This window comes from Molothrus ater, chromosome 24, assembly GCF_012460135.2.
Source record: "Molothrus ater isolate BHLD 08-10-18 breed brown headed cowbird chromosome 24, BPBGC_Mater_1.1, whole genome shotgun sequence".
In the NCBI taxonomy this organism is placed as follows: Eukaryota; Metazoa; Chordata; class Aves; order Passeriformes; family Icteridae; genus Molothrus; species Molothrus ater.
Window position 1 is genome coordinate 1,409,061 of NC_050501.2, and position 27,868 is coordinate 1,436,928.

The 27,868-nt window shown below is 55.3% G+C and overlaps 2 protein-coding genes across 2 annotated transcripts; one reads left to right on the top strand and one right to left on the bottom strand.

Moving 5' to 3' along the window:
- The first annotated feature begins 91 nt into the window (after positions 1-91).
- Positions 92-19,762, top strand: ZCCHC17 (zinc finger CCHC-type containing 17). The gene is made up of 8 exons (XM_036397143.1): positions 92-208; positions 352-460; positions 1,532-1,589; positions 5,498-5,598; positions 5,679-5,770; positions 8,201-8,301; positions 11,013-11,161; positions 19,080-19,762. The coding sequence occupies exons 2-8, from the start codon at positions 419-421 to the stop codon at positions 19,242-19,244; spliced, it is 708 nt and encodes a 235-aa protein (XP_036253036.1). The 5' UTR covers positions 92-208; positions 352-418; the 3' UTR covers positions 19,245-19,762.
- A 778-nt stretch (positions 19,763-20,540) lies between these two features.
- FABP3 (fatty acid binding protein 3) lies at positions 20,541-24,695 on the bottom strand. The gene is made up of 4 exons (XM_036397238.2): positions 24,540-24,695; positions 23,583-23,755; positions 21,010-21,111; positions 20,541-20,834 (listed from the first exon to the last, which is right to left on the bottom strand). The coding sequence occupies exons 1-4, from the start codon at positions 24,610-24,612 to the stop codon at positions 20,781-20,783; spliced, it is 402 nt and encodes a 133-aa protein (XP_036253131.1). The 5' UTR covers positions 24,613-24,695; the 3' UTR covers positions 20,541-20,780.
- Between the last annotated feature and the right edge of the window lie 3,173 nt (positions 24,696-27,868).

Consider the following 27,868-nt stretch of genomic DNA (forward strand, 5'->3'; position numbering starts at 1 on the left):
ATGGGTAAGGCTGATTGGCTGTGGTCTGCCACACGGCAACATTGCGCTCTGTGATTGGCGGGGAGCGCGGCCTCTCAGCGTGAGGGCGTTATGCTGGGGGTGGCTGAGGCGATGGCGGCGCCCTGGTGTTGCTGCTCTGGGCGCTGACCAGTCCCCACCGCCCCGTGGGCTCCGGGAAGAGTCGTTCTGTCCAACCGCGCTGGTCCGGGTCAGTCCTGCACCGGGGCACTGCGGGTGCCGCTCGGGTCCATCCCCGCGCTGCTCAAGCCGCTGAGCCCCGAGGGCTCTGGGGGGCCTCTCTGGGGGCTCTGTGAGGGTTTTCGGGCGTTAATGAAATGTTTGTTTCCTCAGCATCCTGCAGAGGAGATGCTGTAGCGTGGGGTTGATCCTGCTGGCTGTCACGGCACCCAGGGAGGCGATGGAGCCGCTCCCCGAGCTCTACTCCATCTTCCAGGGCGAGGTGCGGGAGCGACCGGGGCCGTGCTCTGGGTGAATTCATTGTTGGTCCAGCCGGGGTTTAAGGCGGGGAGGTTTGGGTGGCGGACGGCTCTGTACGGGTGCACACATCTGTGTCCGTGGAGTTGTTAATGTGCAGGTGTGGGGGCAGCAGGGGAGAGGCGATGTCCTCTTCTGTCACCTGATTCCCCGCCTGCAGAGCTCGGAATTCCAACCTCAGCAGCACCTGGAGCTGCTGGAGAGAGCCCAGAGGAGCCCACGGAGCTGCTGCAGGGCTGGAGCCCCTCTGGAGCCAGGCTGGGAGAGCTGGGGGTGCTCCCCTGGAGAGGAGAAGGCTCCAGGGAGAGCTCAGAGCCCTTGCAGGGCCTGAAGGGGCTCCAGGAGAGCTGCAGAGGGACTGGGGCCAAGGATGGAGGGACAGGAGGCAGGGAATGGCTGCCAGTGGCAGAGGGCAGGGCTGGATGGGATCTTGGCAATTGGGAATTGTTCCCTGGCAGGGTGGGCAGGGGCTGGGCTGGAATTGCCAGAGCAGCTGTGGCTGCCCCTGGAGCCCTGGCAGTGCCCAAGGCCAGGCTGGACATTGGGGCTGGCAGCACCTGGCACAGTGGGAGGTGGCCCTGGGCTGCAATGAGCTGGCATTGTAGATCCCTTCCCACCCAAACCACTCTGGCATTCCCATTCCTCAATCCAGGATGGAAACCAGCAGCAAAAACCATTGCAGCAAATGGAGAAAGGAAAGGAAAGAATGATTTCCTGCATGGTTCCAGGTGCCCCCAGTGCCATTTGCCACAGGGGTTTGTAGCCTGGCAAGGCCTGGTTGGAGAGGTTTGGGCTCTACCAGGGTGCCCAGAGCAGCTGTGGCTGCCCCTGGAGCCCTGGCAGTGCCCAAGGCCAGGCTGGCACAGTGGGAGGTGTCCCTGGGGTGGTACCAGATGGGATTTAATTCCCTCCAGCCCAACCCCTTCCCTGATTCTCTGCCAATCTCCAGCCCAGTGAGCTGGGCAGGTTTGTTGTGCAGATTCTCCCCTCTTTGGGAAGGGATTTCCTCCATCTCTGCTCTGGGTTTTCTCCCCAGGTTGCTGCAGTGACAGATTATGGTGCATTCATCAAAATCCCAGGCTGTAGGAAACAAGGTTGGTACCTGTGCAGTTATTTCATTGTTGCTGTGGCCAAGGCAAGCAGCCAGCTCAGAATTAAAGGCTTTCAGAAAGAAATCAGCAAATGAGTGTTTCCTAAATTAGGAAGAAATTTGGAAAGCATTTAGAAGAGGATGGACTTTTGCATGATTGCCAAACACAAAGGAGTTTTTGGTAACTTCAGGATAGCTTGGGGTGGGATTTTGGGTTTTTTTTACCTTCAGATTTTAGTGGAGCTTTTGGGAACTTCAGGGTATTTCAGAGATTTATTTGAAAGTAATGGCAGAACTGTAGAAATTCTGCAATTTGCCCAATTTCCTCCCTTTGATTGTCAGTGTGAATGAGTGGAGAAAAAAGACTAAAAGAAATGAAGTGAAAGAAATGAATTAAATCAAAAGTAGGGGAAAATTAGATTTAATTTTGTGCCTGATTTAATTCTGTGTCTGATTGTGGGACAGCTGCAGCCCCCCAGGAGCCCTGCCCTGCTCCCTGCAGGATTTTTGGGCAGAATTGTGGCTGCTGGGGAGGCACAGGGTGCCCTGGAATGGGGCTGGACCAGCCATGTGCTCCCAGATTTCTCCTCCTGCATGTGAAAAACAGCCATCACTTGTTTTGAACATTGTAAAAGTTTAATAGTAATAAAATGGTTCTAAAAATAGTAATGTAATTTATAGAGTAATAAAAATTTGGACAACTAGGATTAGGACGATAGGAGACAATAAAAATATAGAGTTAGGGACAGTCTGGGTTCATCTTTCTGGGCAAAATAAGCCTGAAAAAGGACACACAGCAGATTTGGGGTGAGATTTGGGGGATTTGGTGGGGTTGAGGGGGAAATGGGGCAGGAGAAGGGGGATTTTGGGTGGCAAAGTTAACAGAGGATTAACCCTTAAGAGCAACGGCCTGTTGCATATTCATGCACCTCATCCATGATGCAGAAATTCCATTCAAACTCAGGATTCTGGCTGGGCAGGGTCAGCTTCTTCAGGGCAGGAAGAAGTTCATTTCTTCTCATAAGGGAGCAAGAAATTCTTTTTCTCTGAAAGTTTCAGGTGCCCTGTGGCTGCTGTCTGGTGCCAGTACCTCAGTCCTCTCTTTAAAAAGTATTTTACATAGCACAGTTTCTATTTTAACATTTTGTTATAACCTAAAACTGTCTTTAACAGACCACTTAAGAAAATTAATAGAGTATAATTTTCTAACATAACATGCATAATATTAATTTTAATCTTGGTGAAAAGTCAACCATAAAATAGGCATTTTTCACACTGCAGAACTCTGCTCTGCACTGGCAATAACCAAACTCCAGTTCAGGCTGGGGGGTTCTCACCTGCCTCAGCAGTTAAAAAAATATATATATATATTACTAATAAATATATTATTCACAAATGTTTTTGTTTATTATTCATAAATATATTTATTACTTGCAGAGCCCTGCTCTCCACTGTCAGTACCCAAATCCCAATCCAGTTTGGGGTGTTGTCATCTGTCTCAGCAGTTAAAAAATCAGAGCACCCTCTAAAAATATATATATATTACTAATAAATATATTATTCACAAATATTTTTGTTATTATTAATAATTCATAAGCATATTTATTATTTATAAATAAATATATTACTTGCAGAGCCCTGCTCTCCACTGTCAGTACCCAAATTCCAGTCCAGGCTGGGCTGTTGTGTCCTGTCTCAAAATATTGGAGCTAAAAATACATCTATTACTAATAAATATATTATTCACAAATATATTTGTTATTATATTTATTATATTTATTAATAAATTTGTTTATTATTTATAAATATATTTATTCCTTGCAGAGCCCTGCTCTCCTCTGTCAGTACCCAAATCCCAATCCAGTTTGGGGTGTTGTCATCTGTCTCAGCAGTTAAAAAATTGGAGCACCCTCTAAAAAATATATATATATTACTAATAAATATATTATTCACAAATATTTTTGTTATTATATTTATTCATAAATGTGTTTATTATTTATAAATAAATACATTACTTGCAGAGCCCTGCTCTCCACTGTCAGTACCCAAATTCCAATCCAGTTTGGGGTGTTGTCATCTGTCTCAGCAGTTAAAAAATTGGAGCACCCTCTAAAATACATCTGTTACTACTAAATATAGTATTCAAAAATATATTTGTTATTCTTTTTTACTCATAAATATATTTGTTTTATGTAAATGTATTTATTACTTGCAGAACCCTGGTCTGCACTGTCACTCATCCAAATTCCAACCCAGACTGGGGTGATGGCACCTGTCTCAGCAGTTAAAAAATTGGAGCACCTAAAAAAATATATATATATTGGAGCACCTAAAAAAATATATATATATTACTAATAAATATATAATTCATAAATATATTTGTTTTTTATAAATATATTTATTACTATCAGAGCCCTGCTCTCCACTGTCAGTACCCAAATTCCAGTCCAGGCTGGGCTGTTGTGTCCTGTCTCAAAATATTGGAGCTAAAAATACATATATTACTAATAAATATATTATTCACAAATATATTTCTTATTGTATTTATTATATTTATTAATAAATGTGTTTATTATTTCTAAATATATTTATTACTTGCAGAGCCCTGCTCTCCACTGTCAGTACCCAAAGAAATAGTTTTTAAATTGTATTTATTAATAGAATGTGGTATAACAACACCTTCCTCCCACACCCCAAAGGATTTTCTGCTCCCAGCCACTTTGGAAACTTGGAAACTGCAAATCCAAGGTTCAGTGGAGAATCTTCTGTATAAAACTGAAGAAAGGATGAGCTAAGGATGAAATGAACACTAATAATTGTTGTATTTTATTGTCTATTTCATTTATTAGTTTTATTATTTTCTAAACTCCATCATTAATTTTATTATCTCTTGTTTTAATATTTTATTAAGTTTACTACTAATTTATCTATTAAATAATAGTTAATTAATTTATTAATCAATAATTAATTAGTTTTATTTGTTAATTTTAATTCATGTATTACTTTATTTATAGTTAGTTTATTAATTTTATTTATTAATTTATAATTAATTTATTAATTTTCTTATTGATTTATAGTGAATTTATTAATTTTATTGATTAATTGATGAACCCTAGCACATTCATTCCACACCTGTGTCATTCCCTGCATCCCCTGAGGAGCTGCTCTGTGCCAGGCACAGCTGGGGCTGATTCTGTCCCTTCTGTCCATCCCTGGGGCTGATTCTGTCCCTTCTGTCCATCCATGGGCTGATTCTGTCCCTTCTGTCCATCCCTGGGGCTGATTCTGTCCCTTCTGTCCATCCATGGGCTGATTGTGTCCCCTCTGTCCCATCCATGGGCTGATTGTGTCCCCTCTGTCCCATCCCTCAGGAGCTGCTCTGTGGCAGGCACACCAGGGGCTGTTCTGTCCCCTCTGTCCCATCCCCTGAGGCTGATTGTGTCCCCTCTGTCCCATCCACTGGGGCTGTTCCTGTCCCCTCTGTCCCATCCCCTGGGGCTGATTGTGTCCCCTCTGTCCCATCCCTGGGGCTGATTCTGTCCCCTCTGTCCCATCCCTGGGCTGATTGTGTCCCCTGTGTCCCATCCCTGGGCTGATTGTGTCCCCTGTGTCCCATCCCCTGGGGCTGTTCTGTCCCCTCTGTCCCATCCCCTGGGACTGATTGTGTCCCCTCTGTCCCATGCCTGGGGCTGTTCCTGTCCCCTCTGTCCCATCCCTGGGCTGATTGTGTCCCCTCTGTCCCATCCCTGGGGCTGTTCCTGTCCCCTCTGTCCATCCCTGGGGCTGATTGTGTCCCCTCTGTCCCATCCCTGGGGCTGTTCCTGTCCCCTCTGTCCCATCCCTGGGGCTGATTGTGTCCCCTCTGTCCCATCCCTGGGCTGATTGTGTCCCCTGTGTCCCATCCTCCTGCAGGCCTGGTGCACAGGACCCACATGTCCTCCTGCCCCGTGGACAAACCCGCAGAGATGCTCGACGTGGGGGACAAGGTCTGGGTGAAGCTCATAGGGAGAGAGGTAACCCTGATTCCAATCCAATGCCCTGGGGTTCATTAACACTGGTGGCTCGTTCATCCTGCTAATTGTGGGCTTTGCAGATGAAGGATGACAAGCTGAAGCTCTCCCTCTCCATGAAGGTTGTTCACCAAGGCACAGGGAAGGACCTGGATCCCAACAACGTTTCCCTTGAGTGGGTAAATCTGAGCAGAACAGAGGGCATGGCTGCCCAGGGGGCACAGGGCATGGCTGCCCAGGGGGGCACAGGGCATGGCTGCCCATGGGGCACAGGGCACAAAGAATGGCTGCCTGTGGGGCACAGGGCATGGCTGCCCATGGGGCACAGGGCATGGCTTCCTATGGGACACAGGGCATGGCTGCCCATGGGGCACAGGGCATGGCTGCCCAGGGGGCACAGGGCACAAAGAATGGCTGCCCAGTGGGGGCACAGGGCATGGCTGCCCAGGGCATGGCTGCCCATGGGGTACAGGGCATGGCTGCCCAGGGGGGGCACAGGGCATGGCTCCCTATGGAACACAGGGCATGGGCTGGCCGTGGGACACAGGGCATGGCTCCCTATGGGACACAGGGCATGGGCTGGCCGTGGGACACAGGGCATGGCTCCCTATGGGACACAGGGCATGGCTGCCCATGGGGCACAGGGAATGGCTCCCTATAGGACACAGGGCATGGCTCCCTATGGGACACAGGGCATGGCTCCCTATGGGACACAGGGCACGGCTGTCTATGGAACACAGGGCATGGCTCCCTATAGGACACAGGGCATGGCTGCCCAGGGGACACAGGGCATGGCTCCCTATGGGACACAGGGCATGGCTTCCTATGGAACACAGGGCATGGCTCCCTATGGGACACAGGGCATGGCTTCCTATGGAACACAGGGCATGGCTCCCTATGGGACACAGGGCATGGCTTCCTATGGAACACAGGGCATGGCTCCCTATGGAACACAGGGCATGGCTCCCTATGGGACACAGGGCATGGCTTCCTATGGAACACAGGGCATGGCTTCCTATGGGACACAGGGCATGGCCGCCCAGGGGGGCACAGGGCATGGCTCCCTATGGAACACAGGGCATGGCTGCCCAGGGGGGCACAGGGCATGCCTTCCTCTGCCAAAGGGCAGGGCTGTGTGGCAGCAGCTCTCTGGCCACAGGGAACAGCACAACTTTCCCAGGCATTGTCCTGAGGAAGGCTGTGAGAAGATCAGAGAAGAGAATGAGAAACAATTCTTACCTTCACTTGCTGCACCTGTTGCTGTGCTGTGTGGAATGTGCTATGGAGATTTGTTTACCAAAGGGTGGTGTCTTAATTAGCCAGTGGTGATGGTGTTTTGATTAGAGGACCAATTAAGTCTATTTGTATTGTAACTGTCTATAAAAGCAATGGGTTTCTTAAAAAAGATAGATATTGATCAGCCTTCTGTGAATCATGGAATCAGTGCTAATTATCACCCTGCCAGGGGACAGGGATGGAGGGGATTTTGGGAAGGAATTGTTCCCTGGGCTGGAATTGCCAGAGCAGCTGTGGCTGCCCCTGGATCCCTGGCAGTGCCCAAGGCCAGGTCAGCTCTGCTCTTTGGGTTTAGAAAGTTTTACTTTGAGAGTGTCCTGGTTTTGCATGGGAGACTATTGCAGGAAATCCAGGACTCCTGCACTGCTGACCAGTGTGATCCAGCAGAAGCCTTTGTTACATTTACACACAGTTTCAGAGACTCTGCAAACTGCTAAGTACACACTGCTTGATTGGTGCCTTGGTCTTGCTCTCTGTTTAGTGCCTGCATTTCTCACAGTGTGGGATTGGTTACAGTGCAGGTGTTTCACAGCCCTCTGTTATCCTGTCCTTGCCATCTTGGTATTTGGTTTCTCAGCCCCTTCTTTCTTCATTTGCACAATTTATGTTCCAACAGCCTTGAGGAGTCCCTGAGGCTTTGACAGCAAACTCAGGAGCAGGCTGGCTGTGCCACTATGGCCTAACCCTGCAAATCCATTGCAGCAGGAGACATTTATGAAAGTGATTATCAATGCAGGGTGACCCCAGTGTAGGGAATGATGTGCTCTGAGTCCATGCCTCAGAAGGCTGAACAAATGCTTTATTAAGCTGTGCTTTATTACACTAAGACTGTACTAAATTATAGACATGCTGTACTAAAAGGGATACTAAAGAAAAACCTGGGAGTGTCTGAGACAGCCAGGACACAGCTTGGACCCAACTGGCCAAGGGATCAAAACAACCCTCAGCAGTGTCCAATTAACAAATCACTTTGGGTAAACAATCTCCATAACACATTCCACATGTGCCAAACAACAGGAGCAGTGAATAGAGATAAGAATTGCTTTCTCTTCTTCTCTGAGCTTCTCACTGCCTTTCCCTAGGGGAGAAATCCTTGGGATCTTGTGCCTGCTGCTCTCTGTGAAGAGAGCTATGGCCACAAGTGATCTGAAAATTAGTGAAATCTTGAATTAGCAAACCAAAACCACCACACCAAATAACCTTTAAAAGCCTTGTGGTCGTACAAAAATGTAAAAGCCTTTTGTTTGTACAAAAATGTGGGATTAAAGATGAGAATGGATTGAAAATGGAGCTGTTCTTGTCCTCCCAGCCAGGATGAGAGGAAGAAACGCTCCTTCAGGGACTACACGAGCCAGAAGATCACCCTGGAGGCTGTGCTGAACACGGTGTGCAAGAAGTGTGGCTGCAAAGGTGGGTCTGGGCTGCTGCTTTGTGCCTCTGTCCCAGCCAGGCACTGAGCCTTGCTGGGCTTGGATCAGTGTCTGTCTCGTGGTTGGAATCCCAAAATGGTTTGGGTTGGGAGGGACCTGAAATCCCACCTGATTCCAGTCCCCAGGGACACCTCCCACCATCCCAGGCTGCTCCAAGCCCTGTCCAGCCTGGCCTTGGACACTGCCAGGGATGCAGGGGCAGCCACAGCTGCTGACATGGTTACATGTGGTTGTAAGGACTGAATTTTGGTTCTATGTTTGTCCTTTAGAGGAGGGAGTTTTTATCACTTGCTACAAAACAAAAGAATTAATTCAAGTCCTTAAAAAAAATTAAATATTTATTCCTTAAAACCACACCCCTTTGGGCTACTACTGGTGAGGGGCCAGTGGAGGGCACAAAGGTGATGAAGGATTGGAGAGATGAGGAGAGACTGAGGGAGCTGGGCCTGGTTGTTGTGGAGAAGAAAACAGAGAAATCCCATCAATCCACACAAATATCCCCAGGGCTGTCAGAGCATGGTGCAGACTCTGCTCAGGGACAGGACCAGGAGTGATGGCAAGAAAGGAAAACACAACGAGGAGGAACTTCTGTCCATGAGGAGTGGCAGAGAACAGGCAGGGAGTGGAGTCTTCTTCTCTGGAGCCATCTCAACCCCCTGGATGTGTCCCTGTGCCACCTGCTCCCGGTGATCCCTTCAACCCCAACCATTCTGTGCCTCCTGCTGGGAGGCAGAGTCATTTAGGTGGGAAAAGAGCTCCAAGATCATCGAGTCCAGGCTGTTCCTGATCCCCACCTTGTCCCCAGCCCAGAGCCCTCAGTGCCACCTCCAGGAATTCCTTGGGCACCCCCAGGGATGGGCACTGCAAACCTCCCTGGGCAGCCCCTGCCAAGGCCTGATGACTCCTTCCATGCAGAAATTTTCCCCCAATATGCAAAAATGGGATTTTAAGGACTTTCAGGGCTCCTTTTCTGTTGTTGGTGTGAGGGGTTTGGAGCTGTGGGGAACAGGAAATGTTCCCTGCCAGAAGGGGCTGGGGTGGGACCACCTCTGCTGCTGGGGCTTGCATTGGATGGAGATTCCCTTGTGGGAAAAGCCTTTGGGATTCTGGTGTTCAGGATGCCAGAGCTGAGGTGGGAAAAGAGCTGCAAGGACATCGAGTCCCAGCTGATCCCCACCTTGTCCCCAGCCCAGAGCTCTGAGTGCCACCTCCAGGCATTCCTGGGACAGCCCCAGGGCTGGGCACTGCAAACCTCCCTGGGCAGCCCCTGCCAAGGCCTGAGCCCCCTTTCCATGGGGAAATTCCTGCAGTGCCCACCCTGAGCCTGCCCTGGCCCAGCCTGAGGCCGTTCCCTCTGCTCCTGTCCCTGTTCCCGGCTGTGCCCTCCTGGCAGGAGCTGTGCAGAGCCACAAGGGCCCCCTGAGCCTCCTTTGCTCCAGGCTGAGCCCCTGCCCAGCTCCCTCAGCCCCTCCTGGGGCTCCAGCCCTGTTCCCTGAGCAGCACAGAGCCCCTGCCCTCACCTGCCATCCGTGCTGTAGTGCAGCTCCATGACAGCCCCGCTGTGTCCCTTCAGGGTGGCAAAGTTGTCACAGTCCCCTGAGCCCTGGGGACACCAAGGGACAGGTGAGCACAGGAAAGGCACAGGAACAGCCTGTGCTGTGCATGGAGCTGATCTCTGGGGCTTCACCACAGTGCAGGATGGACCATCCCCAGTGCTCAGTCCCATTTGAGGTAATGACTGATTTTGGTTTTTAAGAAGCAACCAAACCTTCAGCAGGTGATCCCACTGTCAGCTCCCATCTGTGGAAGCTCCAGCTCAGCTGGTGGGACACTGGGGCTGTGTCCTAGAGCTAAAACCCAGTTTGTGCCCTGCTGAAAGGATGTCCTGCCTGCTTCAGCAGTGTGAAGATGATTTTGTGGTGCCTTTCAGTAGATTTATTCAAGTTGCTGAGGTACAAGGTGTTTTTTTTGTGCAGGAGTTTTTGCTGTGCCCTACTTGTGTTATTTGCAGAAATGGTTAATGGGGCTTGTGCTATTCTGGAGGAGGTTAATGCTGAGTATGGCCTCTGTAGCTGTAGAGAAGTATCCTTCAAATATTATTTTAAAGAATTATCACTATTTAAAGAACTCTTATGTATAAAACACTATTTTAAAGAACCCCAAAAACCAGGATTATGCCTATTTTCAATCTGCTTTTTAATAATGGCGTCTCCTCCTAACAGCAGGTGCCAGCTCTCCAAATTTCCCCTGCAGCTTAATAGGTCAACTTTGATGTCTCCAGAGTAGAAAGGGTAGAACCAGAAGAGCTGAATTTCTCTCTCTTTGTGGCTTTAGCTCATTTTCCAGGTGCCAATCACACCAATTTACCTTTCTCCCATTCGTTTCTGGGCTGATTAAGCCCCTGCAGAGACAGATTTTTACTTGTTGAGACAAGAATATTTTCTATTTTGCCTGACTAATCCCTCCAGAATGACCTGGGTTATGTTTGTTCCCTGTCCTGTTTAATCAGGGCACGTTCAACCAGCTGAAATTTCAGGATAAAAAATGTCCTGGAGTGTAGATTTTCTCCTTGTGACTGATAATCAAAAAAAGCCTTGGCAGCACTTCAGGTGGATGAAATGCATTTGTTAAAAAGAGAACAAAAGAAGGAAAAGGGGCTGGGTTGTTCCTTCAAACACCTTTTTTCTGCAGGTCACTTTGCCAAGGAGTGTTTCATGCAGCCTGGAGGAACCAAATACAGCCTCATTCCAGAGGAGGAGGAAGAGGAGGGGGCAGCAGCAGGACGTGAAGGGGATAAAAAGATCAGCCAGGCTGAGGAGTCTTCAAAAAAGAGGAAAAAGGTACAAGGTGGCCCCTGGCTGGCCTGGAAAAGGAGCTGGGGGATGGGAATTGGCTCTGTAGTTCCAGCTGGGTTACTCCAGCAAGGTGGGTGTGAGGGGCCAGGTGTGGGCTGAGGAGGTGCCTCAGTTTGGGCAGACTCTGTGGCTAAACAGGAATCTCCTCTGCAGATTTCCTGTTCATCCTTAGGTTTTCTCCTGCCATTGTCAGGTTCCCTTCAAACTCGTTTTGTGCTACACCACACAGCCCTCAGAGGATATTCTTAGAGTGAGAAAAAGATGATTATTGTTTTTCCTGATCTCTGTGAGGCTCTGCAGGCATTGCTTCAGTGTCCTGAGTCCTGTGATTCCTGTTTGCCTCCTTTTTCCTTCTTTGATCTGGACTCAGTGCCCTGCTGCCTCCAGGGCTATCCTGACCCTGCCAGGGCTGTGGGAATTGGCTTTATCTGCACACTCTGGGGGAAAATCCCTGGCTGTGTTTGCACAGGGAGCATTCCCAGGCTCCAGAGCAATTTCTGTCCCTGTGAAAATGGCACCAGATCAGAGACATTTCCCAGGCTGTGTTTGACCTCTGGCTCAGAGCAGGATGAGATAAAATAAAACACAGGTGAGACTTGAACCCAGGCCAGGAGCTTTTGGTGCTCAGGATTATTCAGGGATGAGTATTCACAGAACCCCAGAGGGTTTGGGGTGGAAGGGACCTTAAATCCCATCCCACCCCACCCCTGCCATGCTCCCAGGTTGCTCCAGCCTGACCTGGGACACATCCAGGGGCAGCCACAATACAATGCAATTAATTAATCAATTAATTCTTCCATCAGCCCCTTCCCAGTCCCACTTTGAATGACTCTTCCAAAACCCTTTCTCTATTTTTCCCCTCTTCCCAGCTCTGTGGCCTCTCTGGATCCCTGGAGAGTGGCAACAGGCAGAAAAGGCTCAAGTTATTTTAAAGTTTTGGGGGAAAATGACACAAAGAAGTGCACAAACAGCTTGTTATCCTAGCCCTGCCCATCCACCAGCATGGGGATTCCCAGTGGAGCCTTGCCCTGCTGACACTACAGGAAATGTGGGTCACTGTCCCAAATTTGTTCCTGGTTTTTTTGGGGGTTGGTGGATTAATAGCTTTCCTTGAAATCTCCCTTGTTCCTTTGATCTCCCTCCCTTCTCAAGGGTGACATCAAAAGTTGTCAGATGTTTTCCAGAGCTGGAATAATAAAACTTGGAGCTTTTTTGGAGGCAGGATGTGGGATCCTGCAGATGAATGGTTCCCTTGTAGTCTGGAGTGCCTGCTGTGATCTTGTCTGGGAGCCACCATGTGCTTCCCTGCTTGCCTGGAGCTCCAGGGATTTACAGCACGTGGAAATAGCTCCCTGCATTCGGGGACAGTCTCCTTGCTGACCTGTCCCCTCCCATGTGGGTGACACCAGCGTGGCCCTGGCGTTTTCAAATGAGAGGAGGGAGCTGCCAGCTCCCAAGGGTTTCCATCTCCACTGAGTGTCAGAGTCATGAAATCAATATTTGTGATTGTTCAGGATCAGCATTTTGTGCTTTCCTGGATCTGATGTTTCCTTGGAGTTTCTGGGATTTTTCTCCTCTTCCCAGAGATTCCTCCAGGATCCTCACCCCCTTTTTCCCCATTTTGCCTTCCCAGCTCCTGATTTCCCTCTTGCCTGAGGGGTTTTTCTCCTCTTCCTGGATCTGATGTTTCTTTGCAGTTTCTGGGGTTTTTCTCCTCTTCCCAGAGATTCCTCCATGATCCTCACTCCCTTTTTTCCCCACTTTGCCTTCCCAGTGCTTCCCAGCTCCTGATTCCCCTCCTTCCTGAGCCCCCCAGTATTCCCAGGCTGGAGCTGGGTTCGGGTCTCTGTGTGGGGGTGGCACTGGTGTGACAGTGACACATCCTGGGTGGCAGCACTGAGCCCTGTCCTGTCTCCTGTAATCCCTGACAAAAGGGGTGATGAAGGAGAAGGGGAGAGGCTGGAGGGTGTCCAGGGAAGGGAATGGAGCTGGGAATGGGCTCAGCCTGAGAAAAGGGGGATCAAGGGGGCCCTTTTGGCCCTGCACTGCTCCCTGCCCCTAACAGGAGGGGACAGCCGGGGGATGCTCCCAGGGAATGAGGGCAGGGAGGGAGGGAATGTGCTGAGGGAGCTTTAGGGAAGCCAGGGCAAGTTAGAAAAATGAGACATTTAAAGGTTTTCCACGTGTGTGCAGCCTGACAGAGCAATACCATGGCTGTTCTCCCCATCCCTGCACCTTCATCCCAGGAGTGTGCAGCTGCTCCCTCCTTCCCTTCCCAGAGCAGGGCAGGACTGCACTGAAGGGCAGAGGAAGAGCCAGCAAACACTGAGCCAGTGCTGCAGGATGCCCCTGTTTACTCTCCCCTATAGCAGGAGGAGGCAGGGGGTTGCACCTACTCTGACCCCACATCCTGCCTTCCCTGCCATCTCAGCAATCTGGGTGTTGGAAGGTTTGTGGAGGGGTTCTCCTCCCTCCCCCTGACTTCTCTTTGCAGATTTCACTCCCTTGTCTGCCTTGCCCTTTTTATAGCCCATCTCCCATGCAGATACTTGGGACAAACCCTTCACAGAAAGGGTTGATGAAAGTGTCCTGGCAGTGGTGGGGTCCCCACCCCTCCTAAACCCCGTGGATGTGGCACCTGGGGATGTGCTGGGGCCATGGTTGGGCTGGCTGATCTGGGGGTGCTTTTCCACCCTAAACAATTCCAGCATTCCATGGTGCTGTGCCAGGGGTGGGCCCTGGAGCTGGCTGGGACAGCTGGGCAGGCCCAGGCTCTGTGTCCCTTCTCCTCCTGGGGTCAGGGGTGAAGTGGCTCCTGTGGGAACTGCAGTGTCCCTGCTGGGCTGTGTGGGAGGCAGGAGGCTGGGAATGGCTGAGCCCTTCTCCTCCTGCTGCCTTTGTTTTCCAAGGACAAACCTGCAGTGCTGACTGAGGGATAACCCTTGCATTGAAATTCTGCACGTTTATCCCATCTTCTGCTCACACAACCTCAAATCTGGGGGGTTGGATCCATTTCAAAGTTCCTTATCAGCTTTACTGCACATGGAACAGCTCATCCCTGGGGTGCTTTTGGATGGCCTTTGGGATTGGGGCGTTTTTATGGCTTTGCTGCTCTTTTCCCCACCTGGTGGAAGATTTGCAGATCTTCCTGTTAAAACCACACCTAAGTGTGTTTGTTCTGTGACCTGTGGCTCATCCAACCTTGGTCCATCCTCAGTGTTACTGGTTTTACTGGTTCTTCCATGGCATGAAGAGGCCACAGCCCTTCACACATTGTTTTCTTTGAAATGTTTCTGAATCTGGCTCTCTTTATTTACTGGCTCTAGGCTGGGTTCTCCTCCTCAGCTTCATTCTGACTGCTCCTCCAACAAAGGATGCAAAAACACCTTTGGATTGGTGTAATGAATCTTGTTTGGAATGAAATGGGCTGCTGGAATGAGGATAAAGAATAAAATGAAGAAGCCTAGAAGGATTCCTGGCACAGCCCTGGGGGTGCAGGCAGACATTAGGAATCCATTCCTGTTTTGCACAAGGACAAGACACAAAGTCTTGGAATGGGATTTTAACTCCTCAGAAGGGTCTGGTGAAAAATATTTCAACTTCTTAGACAGTTCTGGGCACTCCCCTCTTATCTCAACCCCAAATAGCTTTAGGAGGAATGAGCTGTTGGAACATTGTGAGAGCACAGCCTGGAGCAGTTTCCTCCCACAGGACAGGAGGGAGCCTGGAGTGCTCCAAGGGGCCCCTCTTGGAGGAGTTTCTGGAGCAGTAGGGAAGGAATTCCATGAAAAGCAGCACTCAGGCTCCAGCCCAGCCTGCTGCTGCCCTGCTGGCAGCTCCAGCAGGGGCTTGGAGAGAGGTTTTGGAGCACTTTTGGTTGGGTTCTGCTGTGCTAATTGCATAGGTGGGGCGGGGTGTGCAAGGATCCGTGAAGTGCAGCTCTGTGTGAGGCTGACTGAGAGCTGCTTGGGCCAAATCCTCCCCAAATATTGCCCCAAAATGCATTGTTTGGGGTGCTGGGTGTGCCCAGAGCTGAGCTGGGTGTGCCAGAGCTGAGCTGAGCCCCATCCAGCCTGGCTGGAGGGCACTTGGCAGCTCAGGGTGTCCCTGCAGGCACAAACCTGGGCTTTGGGCAATCCCTGGGCTGCAAACTGAGTCCCTGGTGTGACCTCAGTGCTCCATCCCCTGAGTCCCTGGTGTGACCTCAGTGCTCCATCCCCTGGGTTCCTGGTGACCTCAGTGCTCCATCCCCTGCTCCCTGGGTTCCTGGTGTGACCTCAGTGCTCCATCCCCTGCTCCCTGCATCCCTGGTGACCTCAGTGCTCCATCCCCTGCTCCCTGAGTTCCATGGTGACCTCAGTGCTCCATCCCCTGAGTCCCTGGTGTGACCTCAGTGCAGATCTCCAGGGCTGGGATGCTGCACTGAAGGGCAGCTCTGGGGCAGGATGCTGCTCCTGCAGGAGGATTTTGCAGCAGTGCTGCCTCCTGCTACTGAAAATCATAAAATCATGGGATGGGTTGGATTGGAAGGGCCTTAAATCCCATCCAGTGGCACCCCTGGTACCTTCCACTGTCCCAGGGTGCTCCAAAGCCCTTCCAGCCATGGTGCTGCCACATTTTTTCCTCTGGGAATGCTCAGCTCTCCTTGTGTCCTGCTGCACTTCCAGCCCAGGCTGTGTTTGCTGTTCTGCCTGTACTTCTGCACTGGAGGAATCAGAGAATCCTGGAATATCCAGGGCTGGAAAAGACACACACAAGGATCACAGGACACCCCAAGCCCCCCACTGTGTGCCAGAAAAGGGATTTGTCTCTCTTGGAGTGATCTTGGCTGTTAGAAGCCCCCATAAAGGGGAGACTGGAGGTTTGTTGATTCTTCCCAGCCAGCACAATGCCCATGTGTGCTTTTTGTCCCCTGCTCCGTCCCCAGGAGCGTGTGTGACATCCTGTCCTGCCTGCAGCCCTCACATCCTGAGAAAGTTTCCCAAGCTCTGGAATGAAACTCTTGGTTGTGAAGGTCCTGTCAAACTTTCTCACCATGTGCATGGGCTGGAAAAGCTTGAGAAAATTCTCCTTGCTGCATCCCCTTCTCGGGGGGATTTAACTCCTTCCCATGCTCTTAGGACTGGGAAGATTTGCTTCTGCCTTTCCTCTGTGGGTCAGGGACTTTGTGCTGAGTCTGTTGTTACCCCACAGGAAAAGAAAACCCAATTTTGGGTGACATTATTTGCTGGTATGGAGCTAAAATGTGCCAAGGCTCTGGTGGGTGTGGAGCCACTCCATCCTCTGCTCCCTTCCCTGGAATTCCAGAGGGATCTCCTGGATGCTCAGCTCTGGGTGTTGTCTTTGCTCTTCCAGCTCCCTAAAAGAGTTGATCTGTTGGATTAAAAACCAGCTGCCAGCTCCTTTCTTTTCCCTCTGGGCCTGGAGCTTGGACACCCAGCCCAATTTGGGCACAGCTGCTTAAATTTGGGTGAGTCAGAGCCCTGAGCTGAGCTTGCTGTGCCACATTCCTCACTGGGTGTCCAAGCCTGTCCCATGGCTTTGGTTACCTCAGTGGCCATCTCTGCTCCCTGAAACCCTCCTTGGCTTCTCTGCTTGAGTCCTCAAACAGGGCAAAAATTCCTGCTCAGCCCCTCTGGAGCCAGGCTGGGAGAGCTGGGGGTGCTCCCCTGGAGAGGAGAAGGCTCCAGGGAGAGCTCAGAGCCCTTGCAGGGCCTGAAGGGGCTCCAGGAGAGCTGCAGAGGGACTGGGGCCAAGGATGGAGGGACAGGAGGCAGGGAATGGCTGCCAGTGGCAGAGGGCAGGGCTGGGTGGGATCTTGGCAATTGGGAATTGTTCCCTGGCAGGGTGGGCAGGGGCTGGGCTGGAATTGCCAGAGCAGCTGTGGCTGCCCCTGGAGCCCTGGCAGTGCCCAAGGCCAGGCTGGGCATTGGGGCTGGCAGCACCTGGCACAGTGGGAGGTGGCCCTGGGCTGCAATGAGCTGGCATTGAAGATCCCTTCCCACCCAAACCACTCTGGCATTCCCATTCCTCAATCCAGGATGGAAACCAGCACCAAAAACCATTGCAGCAAATGGAGAAAGGAAAGGAAAGAATGATTTCCTGCATGGTTCCAGGTGCCCCCAGTGCCATTTGCCACAGGGGTTTGTAGCCTGGCCAGGCGTGGTTGGAGAGGTTTGGGCTCTGCCAGGGTGCCCAGAGCAGCTGTGGCTGCCCCTGGAGCCCTGGCAGTGCCCAAGGCCAGGCTGGGCATTGGGGCTGGCAGCACCTGGCACAGTGGGAGGTGGCCCTGCCATGGCAGGGGTGGCACTGGGTGGCCTTTGAGGTCCCTTCCAACCCAAACCATTCCATGATCCTCAGAGCCTTTTGCCAGGGAATTCTCTCGTGGCTGGAGTTGGATCCTTGCTGGATCCTGGTGCTGCTGAGCTGGGACACAAAGCTGCAGCTGTGCATTCACCATGTGCAAGGTGCAGATGTTTTAGAGGCCCCTTCAGCTCCTTCACTTCCCAGAGCCAAGGGGAGGGAACACCTGAGCTTTTGCAGGATGGGCTTTGCCAGGCCCTTGGGAGCTGCTGGCACCATTCCTGCTCCCAGCTGGAAGGGGATGCAGGGGATGAACCCTGGCATCAGTCAGATCCCCTCCCCAGGCCTGTGCCCTGATTAAATATCCCCAAATTGCCATCCTTCATCATTAAACACTGCTGGTGTGCCTTGGGGTGATCCCAGTGCCCCCCAGGCCTGGCCTCAGGGTAATCTCTGCCTGCTGCTTTGCCACAAATTGAGGGTTTAGATCCATTTCAGAGTTTTCATGGGCTTTATTCCAATTCCAGCTGTTCTCGTGCTGCAGCTGAGGGTCAGTCTGGAGCTGCTGGCTCAGGGCTTTGCAGAAGCACAGCATGAGGGAGAGAGCAGCACAGGAGGGTGGAAGGGAAGTTTGGGAACAGGAGGGTGTGCAAGGAAAACTGGGAAGCAGGAGAGTGTATGAGGAAATCAGCAGGATGGGGTGCAGAGGAAATTGGGGAGCAGGACAAGGTGCAGTGGGAAGATGAGCAGGATGGGGTTCAGGAGAAATTGGGGAGCAGGAAGAGGTGCAGAGGAAATTGGGGAGCACAGGAAGATGAGCAGGATGGGGTTCAGGAGAAGTTGGGGAGCAGGAAGGGGTGCAGAGGAAATTGGGGAGCACGGGAAGATGAGCAGGATGGGGTTCAGGAGAAGTTGGGGAGCAGGAAAAGGTGCAGAGGAAATTGATGAGCACAGGAAGATGAGCAGGATGGGGTTCAGGAGAAGTTGGGGAGCAGGAAGAGGTGCAGAGGAAATTGATGAGCACAGGAAGATGAGCAGGATGGGGTTCAGGAGAAGTTGGGGAGCAGGAAGAGGTGCAGAGGAAATTGATGAGCAGGAAGGGGCACAGAGGAAGTTGGGAAAGAGGAGGGGGTGGTGAAATCTTGGTTGTGCAAGGAGCCACATCTTGCAGGAGGGCACTGACCTTGTCCTGCTGCTCCACTGGGCTCTCCTGCCTGGAGCTGGCACAGTTTGGCTGCTCCAGTGCTCCTGTCCTGGTGGGGCTGCAGGGATGCTGCTCCTGGCTGGTTTAGAAACACAATTTTTGGGCAAAAACCGCTTCATCTTTTCAACTTTTATTAATAAAGAACAATGAAATAATGGAATGAGAGTGAGAACTCCTTCCATGAATTATCCAGTGTTTTCCAGCCTTGGATTTCCACGTTGCTGCCGTGCTCTGTGCCCTGCTCTGCAGCTGAGGGCTGGCAGTGGTGTTTAACTCCTGCCTCCCAAGGCACTGTGCCCTTTCCATGCAGGAACAGGCCCAGAAGGGCTCACACTGCCCTGCTGAGCACCAGGGAGGGCATTCCCACATTGCCAGGTTTTTCCTGTGTTTTCCCAGGAGAAGAAGAAGAAGAAGAAGCACAAGGCCAGGCAGTCCTCAGAGTCGGACTCGGACAGCTCGGCCTCGGACAGTGACGGAGCTCAACCCTCCAGCAAGAGGCCCAGGCACTCCAGGAAAGCCAGCAAGGCTCCCAAGAAGAAGAAGAAGAAGCACAAGAAGTAGCCCTGGGGTGAGCAGGGCAGGCTGGGCTGCTGCCACGGCCATTCCCTGGTGCAGCCAGCAGGGACCAGCAGCTCCTGCTTCAAGGACAAGGAGTTTATTTCAAAGTAACATGTGGTGTTACAGGTGGTGACCTTGCATGAGCTGTCCTCTGTCACCTTGGGCACAGGCTGCCCCTTTGTCCCACAGCTGCTGCCAGCACAGGCTCATGACAGCCTGCAGGGCACGCCTGCTGTGCCACAGCCTGCTGGAGCTGCTGCCAGCTCCTGGGACAGCTGCAGAGCTTGGGGTGGCACAGCCAGGCCCCCAGCGTGCTGGGGACAGGTTTGGTGGGAGCACAGCCCCTGGCACAGAGCTCTGGGCTGCAAACCTGCCCCGGCTCCCTCGGCCTCTCTGCAAACACCAGGAGTGGAGGAGCAAGGAGCAAATGGGGGAGTGGAGATACTGGGAGTAAACATGGACTGTGGAGTGTTTGCTGCCTTGGAAAGGGATGGAAAATAAATCTGCTCTCTGCAGCTGTACTTTGTACCTGCTCCTTTCTTCTGTACCCTCCACTTCATCTTGGGCAGGGGAGACCAGTGCTGGCTGCATGGAGAAGATGGGAGAGAGTTTTTTTGGGAAGTTCTGGCTGCTCCCCCAGGTTCCCTGGGGCGGGAAGGGGGTGTGTGGTGAGGTAGCCCATAGGAGAAGCCTTCTGGAGGGAGCATAAATCTTGTGACTGGAGCTGAAGGTCAGGGGAGGGATGGCAGGAGGAGGGTGCCAGGAGCAGCTCGGCGCTGCTGGGACAGATGTGAAGGGGAAGGAGCTGTCCCCGTGTGCCAGGGACAGATGTGAAGGGGAAGGAGCTGTCCCCGTGTGCCAGGGACAGATGTGAAGGGGAAGGAGCTGTCCCCGTGTGCCAGGGACAGATGTGAAGGGGAAGGAGCTGTCCCTGCAGCCTCTGGCTCTGCACAGGGCTGGATTGGCAGCTCTTGGTGTGGTGGGAGAGTCGGGAGTGCTGATGCAGCCTCCCCCTATCCCTTTTCCTTCCCTGTGCTTCCCACCCCAGCTCCCCATGGCTGCCTCCCCCTTTGGGGCCTTTCCCTTCCCAAATCGGACACAGGAGCTCAGGACCTTTGTTCCAGGGGAGGCTGGGGCTGTGGGGCTCCCTCCTGCCCTGGGAGGGGCATTCCCGGAGAGCACTCCCAGAGTGAGCCCCGCAGGGCTGCTGGCACCACTGGCCATTAACCCCATCCCTGCCGTCCCTGTGGGTGCGCACGTGCCCAAAACGCCTTTTCCCGAGTAAACCGAGCACAGAGCTGTAACAACACCTTTATTATTTTTCCATGTGACTTTTCCCACTATCAATTAAAAAAGAACCCAACAACGAACCACGAAACCACCACCCGAGCCCCTGGAGCCCCTGCAGGCGCCGGGCGGGGGCAGAGGCGGCCCCGCTGGGGCAGCGGCTCCGAGCCCACGGGAAGCCGTGCCTGGCACGGGGCCAGGAGGTGGGGACGATGTGGCACCGGGTGACAGGCAGGGGACCTGGGACAGCGTCTATGTCGCCTTCTCGTAGGTGCGGGTGGAGACGACGTTGCCCATGGTGAGAGTCTGGGGGCAGAGGGGGGGGGGAGTTAGTGCTGCCCTGCTCGGCTCCGAGCTGAGCTCTTCCCACTTCAAACCATTCCCGAGGTGGGAACGTCAGAATAAAACCAGTTCTGTGTTGGGAACCTCAGAATGAAACCAGTTCCGAGGTGGGAACCTCAGAATAAAACCATTTCCTTACCAGAATTAATTTCCCATCCTTCAGCTCCCGGACCAGCGATGTCTCCTTCCCCTCCCACTTCTGCACGTGGACGAGTTTGCCTCCATCCAGTGTGACCAAGGACTGCAGGGAGGGATTGAGACGCGCAGTTATTTTCCTCTCCGGGGTTGATTCCTCAGAGGGGACCCTGGAGCCCCGCAGGGCTCGGGATCAGCCTGGGGATGCCCATCTGGCACCATCCCCGCCTGGCTGGGTCAGCCGCGCTCAGCCCAGCCTGGATCCTGCACTGGGGCACGGCCTCAGCTGTCCCCCTGTGTCCCCAGGTGCCACCGGCACGGTCACCCTGCCCTCCGTGCCCCGGGGCCACCCGGACCTGCCCCGGCCGCGCTCCCAAGCGCGGGGACCGGAGAGGCGGGGCAGGGATCGGGGCTTGGAGCGAACCCTCCCTGCCCTGCAGGGCCCGCCGAGGCTTTTTGGAGCGGCTGATGCAGCGAACGCGCCCCTGCTCGCCGCGCTGCTGTTTGCACAGCGCCGCTGCTGACTCAGCCCCCAGAGCCCGGCCCGTGCCAAGGTTGCTGTGACAGCGGCACGCAGGGCAGGGCCGTGCCGGGACAGCCACGGGCACCAGCACTGGCACCGCCTGCCTGTGCCCATCCTGCCCGGTGCCCCCCACCCACCCCTCCAGAGCCGGGGCTGCCCCTCGGGGCCCCCATGGCTGGGGTCTGTCCAGGTGTGCCCCAGCCCCAGATCCCCACAAGGCTCTGGGTGCTCCCTCAGACCCCAGTTCCCCCATAGCTGGGTCCCCCCACTGCTCAGCTGTCCAAAAGTTCGGGTACCCGCAGGGTTTGGGTGCCCCACAGGCAGAGGGCAGGGATGAATGGAATACTGGGGAGAAATTCCTCCCCGGGAGGGGGTGAGGCCCTGGCACAGGTGCCCAGAGCAGCTGGGGGTGCCCCTGGAGCCCTGGCGGTGCCCAAGGCCAGGCTGGACACTGGGGCTGGCAGCACCTGGCACAGTGGGAGGTGGCCCTGCCATGGCAGGGCTGGCACTGGACGAGGTTTAAGATCCATTCCAACCCAAACCATTCCATGGGTGCCCCACAACTCCTGGCACCCCAAGGCTGACCCCATCCTGTCCAGCCCCGTTCTCGGGCAGCCGTCCTGGCCCCCTGACCCATCACGTGCTGGGGGACACCCCAAGGGCACGGCCCGGGCAGGGCAGGAGCCGCGGGCCGGTCACACGTTCTGTTCTGCCGCTTGAACAGCGGCCAGGAGCCGGGGCGGGAGGGAGGCAGCTCACACTCAGCCCCTTCCCCCAGCCCCACGCCGAGCCCGGCCCTTTGTGCTTCCTGCTCTGGGGCCAGGAAAGGGGTTTGTGGCCAAAGAGCCCCCAGGTTCCTCCCGAAAACCCCCCGGGCTGGGTGTGGGGCACAGAGCTGCCAGCCGCAGCTGGAATCTAGGAAAAATCAGCAGCTGGGCCACTCCTTCGAGGGAAAATGTCCCTGCAGGGTGGGAGAGGCCAGGAAAGTCATTGCTCTCTCTCAGGTGATTTTTTCCTTGCTCTTCCAGGGAGGAGCAGCCTGGCTGGGAAGGTTTGAGCTCCCCAGGGAGGGGCAGCCCTGGGATGAGCCCTTGGAGCGGCACGGACACGCTGGGATCGTCCCGGAGCTCCATCCCTGCAGCGCTGCCTGCTCGGGAGGGCAGGCACAGAGGGGACTGGGCTCAAAAACGAGGGGTGGTGCCCCTCTTCCCCCGGAGCAGGGACACTCCTCACCGCCCCACCGACCTCCTCTTGAGCAAGCTGGCACTCGCCAGCCCGGCTCTTGCTCAACCTTCCCGGCAGCTCCGTCCTGCCCCGGGACAGCCCAGCTGCAGAACGGACTCGGGGGGGCTGCCAGGACAGGACCAGGCTCGAGCAGCAGCCCCGGCAGGCACAGAGGTGCTGCCCTCGCTCAGGAGCCGGGATGGAGCCCCGGGGTGATGGAGCGATCCCCCAGAGCCCCGGGGTGATGGAGGGATCTCCCAGAGCCCCGGGGTGATGAACGATCCCCCAGAGCCCCGGGGTGATGGAGCGATCCCCCAGAGCCCCGGGGTGATGAGCGATCCCCCTGGAGCCCCGGGGTGATGGAGCGATCCCCCTGGAGCCCCGGGGTGATGGAGTGATCCCCAGAGCCCCGGGGTGATGGAGCGATCCCCCGGAGCCCCGGGGTGATGGAGCGATCCCCCGGAGCCCCGGGGTGATGGAGCGATCCCCCGGAGCCCCGGGGTGATGGAGCGATCCCCCGGAGCCCCGGGGTGATGAACGATCCCCAGAGCCCCGGGGTGATGGAGGGATCTCCCGGAGCCCCGGGGTGATGGAGGGATCTCCCTGAGCCCCGGGGTGATGGAGCGATCCCCAGAGCCCCGGGGTGATGGAGGGATCTCCCAGAGCCCCGGGGTGATGGAGGGATCCCCAGAGCCCCGGGGTGATGGAGGGATCTCCCTGAGCCCCGGGGTGATGGAGCGATCTCCCAGAGCCCCGGGGTGATGAGCGATCCCCCGGAGCCCACAGAGCCTTTCGGGAGTGCCGCGGGGCAGGGGGGGCTGGGGGCTCACCTTGACGTGCCTGTCGTCCGCCGTGGTCTCGTCGAACTCCTCGCCCAACTTGAAGGTGATCTCGGTGTTCTTGAAGGTGCTCTGGGTCTTCACGGTGACCTTGTCGCCGTCCAGCTCGATGATGGTGGTGGGCTTGGTGAAGCCGGCCACCTGCCGCGTGGCGAAGCCCACGCCTGGGGAGCGAGGGGTGAGCGCACGATGCAGCCACTCAGCCTCGGCATCGCCCCCGAGCTCTTCCTCCCCGTGCTGGCGGAGGGTGAACCCCAAAACTGCTGCCCGTTCATGGTCCTGGGGGGCTCCGTGCGCCCCCGAGGCCGGAGCAGAGAGGGGGGGCCAGGAGGGATGGATCCAGGACCAGCACCCACCCACCTGAGCTGGGTGAGGGGGACTGATGTCTGTCCCCCCTTCGCCACCCTGCTCTGGGCTGGGGGACTCCCCCTGACCATGCCGGGACTGCCTGATGGGGGGCTCGGGGGCTGGGCAAGGCTGGGGGGCTCCTGAGCGACCCCCAGCACCCACGGGGGGCATCTCATCCCTCCACCCTCTGCCAGAGGCTGTGCCCGGGGGGGGCACGGGAAGGGCGCGACCCCTCACCCACCTGGGACCCCTCACCCACCTGGGACCCTTCACCCACCTGGGACCCCTCACCCACCTGGGACCCTTCACCCACCTGGGACCCCTCACCCACCTGGGACCCTTCACCCACCTGGGACCCCCTCACCCAGCCCGGGATCCCTTCACCCAGCCCAGCCCCACGTGCACAAAGCCCCAGAGCCCCCCTAATCCACTCATGAAGGCAGCAGCGACCCCCCCCCTCCGCCTGCAGCCCCCCACCCCAGACCCCCGTGTGGGGGCGAGGGTTCGCCGGGCAAACTGGGGGGGGGGGGACGTAGGAAACAAAAGAAAATAAAAGGGGGTGATGTGACCGCAAGGCCGCTCTCAGCCGCGCCCACTCACCCAGCGCCTTCATGTACTCATCGAAATTCTGGGTGTCCACCAGCTTCCAGGTGCCCACGAAGGCGTCCACCATGGCGAGGGGGCTCGGGGGCGTCCGGCCGGCTGCGAGCGAGGCACCGCCTGCAGCTGCCGCGGCCCCGCGGCCGCCTTAAATAATGTCCCCATCACATGATTGGAAAGAGCACAGCGCGCTCCAGAAATACACCCGGCAGCGCTGCCAGCGGCCGCACGGCCCCGCCACCGCCCCCCGGCCCCCGCGCCGAGCCCCCGCCCGGGCACAGCCCCGGGAGCAGCCGGGCCGTGAGATGTGCCCGGGCACGGGCGTGTGTGCCCGCCTCAGCCCCGCGACAATGTGCCACAGTGGGGATGCCCTTTGGGGACACGAATGGCGGGGACACGGGAGCTGAGGTGGGAAAACTGAGGAATGGGGACAGGGAGATGAACTGGGGAAACTGAGGCACGGGGACAGAGAGATGAACTGGGGAAACTGAGGCACCGGGAGCAGGGGAGCTGAGGTGGGGAAAGTGAGGCACGGGGACAGAGAGATGAACTGGGGAAACTGAGGCACGGGGACAGGGGCACTGAGGTGGGTACAGGGGTGCGTGCCCAGCCCGGGTGGTCCCGTGGGTGCGTGGGGAGGGGCAGGTGCTGCCCCTGGGCACGGTCAGGGTGTGGGGACAGCGGCAGTGGGGATGCCCTTTAGGGACACGAGTGGCGGGGACAGGGAAGCTGAGCTGGGGAAACTGAGGCACAGGGAAAGGACAGCTAAGCTGGGGAAACTGAGGCACGGGGAGCAGGAGCACCGGAATACATGTGGGGACTCCAGGAGAGTGTGGGGACAGGTGTGACACCCCCTCAATTCCGTGTGTCTGTGGGGACGTGTGACCCGCTCCCTGCTTGGTGTGCCTGCGTGTGGGCACGTGTGTGACCCTGTCCCCTCCCTGTGTGTGTGGGCACGTGTGTGACCCTGTCCCCTCCCTGCATGCCTGGGGACACACGCATGTGCCACCAGTGGTGCTTTGGGTGCTGGGGGGACACTGGGGACAAGGCACGGGGCTGTGGGACCCCCAGCAGGTCCCCCCCATGTCCTGCAGGTCCCCCCCATGTCCCTGTGCTTTGGGCCCCAGCGCATCCCCAGCCCCTTCCCAGCGTGGCTGGGGTCACCCCTGGCCATGGCATTCGCTGTCCCCTCCAGCCCAGGGGACGGTGCCCACTCCTGTCCCTGTCCCCGGGTCATGGAGGGACCCAGCTGGGGGCTCAGGTGTCCCTGTCCCAGCCCCGTGGCTGTCCCCTTGTCTTGGGGACTTGGGGTCAAAGCCAGCAGGGCTGTGAGGGACCGGGGACACCTTCTCCCTGTGCCTGGCCCCTGTGTGACACCACAGACACCCAAAAATAGCCAGAGCTCGTGTTCAGCGTCCTCCTGCTGACACTGCCACCGAGCAGGACCCCTCACCTCGTGCCCTGGGGGCACAGGACCTGTCCCCGTGGGATGGGTGTCCCCTGTCCCAGCTGGGACACCGGGCAGGGCTCTGCTGGCCAGGGTGACAAGGACAATTTATTGCCCAGGGAGACACAGCCCCCATGGCCTGGGGGGGGGGACATAGAGGGCAAGGAGCGTCCTCTGTCCCCTCACCTGGGTGTCAGTGTCCCAAACCTGCACAGCCCTGTCCCCTTTACACAACGGGACCGTGAGATGGGGGCATTGGCAGGAACAGCTGCCCTGGCACTGTTGGGGACACTCCAATATAGGGACACCCCAATATAGGGACATCCTGGCATAGGGACACCCACTGACAGGGACACCCCAGCACAGAGACACCCAGGCATGGGGACACGCCAACACAGGGACACCCTGGCACAGGCACATGCATTGGCAGGGACACACAGGCACAGGGACACCCTGGCATGGGACACCCACCGGCAGGAATGCACAGGGACAGCCCAGCACAGGGACACCCAGTGACAGAGACACCAATCCACACAGAGCACCTACAGGCAGGGTCACCCACGCATGGTGACACCCATCCACAGGGTCACCCATCCACAGGAGCGCCCCTGCAGAATGACACCCGGGCACAGGGACATCCACAGGGCACAGGGACATCCACAGGGCACAGGGACACTGGGGCACAGGGACACCCCAGCATAGGGACACCCACAGGGCACAGGGACACTGGGGCACAGGGATACCCCAGCATAGGGACACCAGGGCACAGGGACACTGGGACACAGGGACACCCACAGGGCTGCCCCTACACAGCCACCCACAGGAGCACCTGTGAACATGGCCACCCACCCACCTGCAGGATGCACACACACATGCACACACACACACACACACACACACACACACACACAGCTGTTATCACACACACACACACACACACACAGCTGTTATCACACACAGACACACACACAGACACACACACAGACACACACACACTGAGCTGTTATCACACACACACACACACACACACACACACACACACAGCTGTTATCACACACAGACACACACACACACAGAGCTGTTATCACACACACACACACACACACACACACACACACACACACAGCTGTTATCACACACAGACACACACACACAGAGCTGTTATCACACACACACACACACACACAGAGCTGTTATCACACACAGACACACACACACACAGACACACACACACACAGCTGTTATCACACACACACACACACACACACACACACACAGAGCTGTTATCACACACACGTGTGTGCCCATGCCCTCAAGTGCCTGTGTAAAGGGGTGCCCGTGCCTGTGGATGCCCACACACAGATGCCCATGCCCATGGATGCACACACACACACACACACACACACACACACACACACAGAGCTGTTATCACACACTCACACACACATGCACACACACACACACACACACACACACACACACACACACGTGCACACACACACACACATGCACACACAGGAGCTCATGCCCACAAACACCCGTGTAAATGAGTGTCCATGACCGCAGATGCACACCCACACTGATACCCACAGAGATGTCACTGCACATGTGCACAGATACCCACGCACATGGGTGCACACACACGCTGATACCCACATGTGCCACTGCACATGTGCGTGTACACACAGCCATGCACATGGATGCACACACACACACACACACACACACACACACACACACACGCATGCCCCTGCACATGCACACACACATGGATGTCCCTGCACACACATGGGTACACACTCACGGATGCACTCACACACACAGATGCACATGCACACAGATGCACACAGACAGATGCACACACACGTGGATGCACACGCAC

Excerpts from the sequence above, each read along its gene's own strand:
- FABP3 (XM_036397238.2), bottom strand. The coding sequence starts at position 24,612 with ATGGTGGACGCCTTCGTGGGCACCTGGAAGCTGGTGGACACCCAGAAT. Across the intron at positions 23,756-24,539 it reads TGAGTACATGAAGGCGCTGG|GCGTGGGCTTCGCCACGCGG; the intron begins GTGAGTGGGCGC and ends CTCGCTCCCCAG. Across the intron at positions 21,112-23,582 it reads CGGACGACAGGCACGTCAAG|TCCTTGGTCACACTGGATGG; the intron begins GTGAGCCCCCAG and ends CCCTCCCTGCAG.
- ZCCHC17 (XM_036397143.1), top strand. The coding sequence starts at position 419 with ATGGAGCCGCTCCCCGAGCTCTACTCCATCTTCCAGGGCGAG. Across the intron at positions 461-1,531 it reads ACTCCATCTTCCAGGGCGAG|GTTGCTGCAGTGACAGATTA; the intron begins GTGCGGGAGCGA and ends TTTTCTCCCCAG. Across the intron at positions 1,590-5,497 it reads CCCAGGCTGTAGGAAACAAG|GCCTGGTGCACAGGACCCAC; the intron begins GTTGGTACCTGT and ends ATCCTCCTGCAG.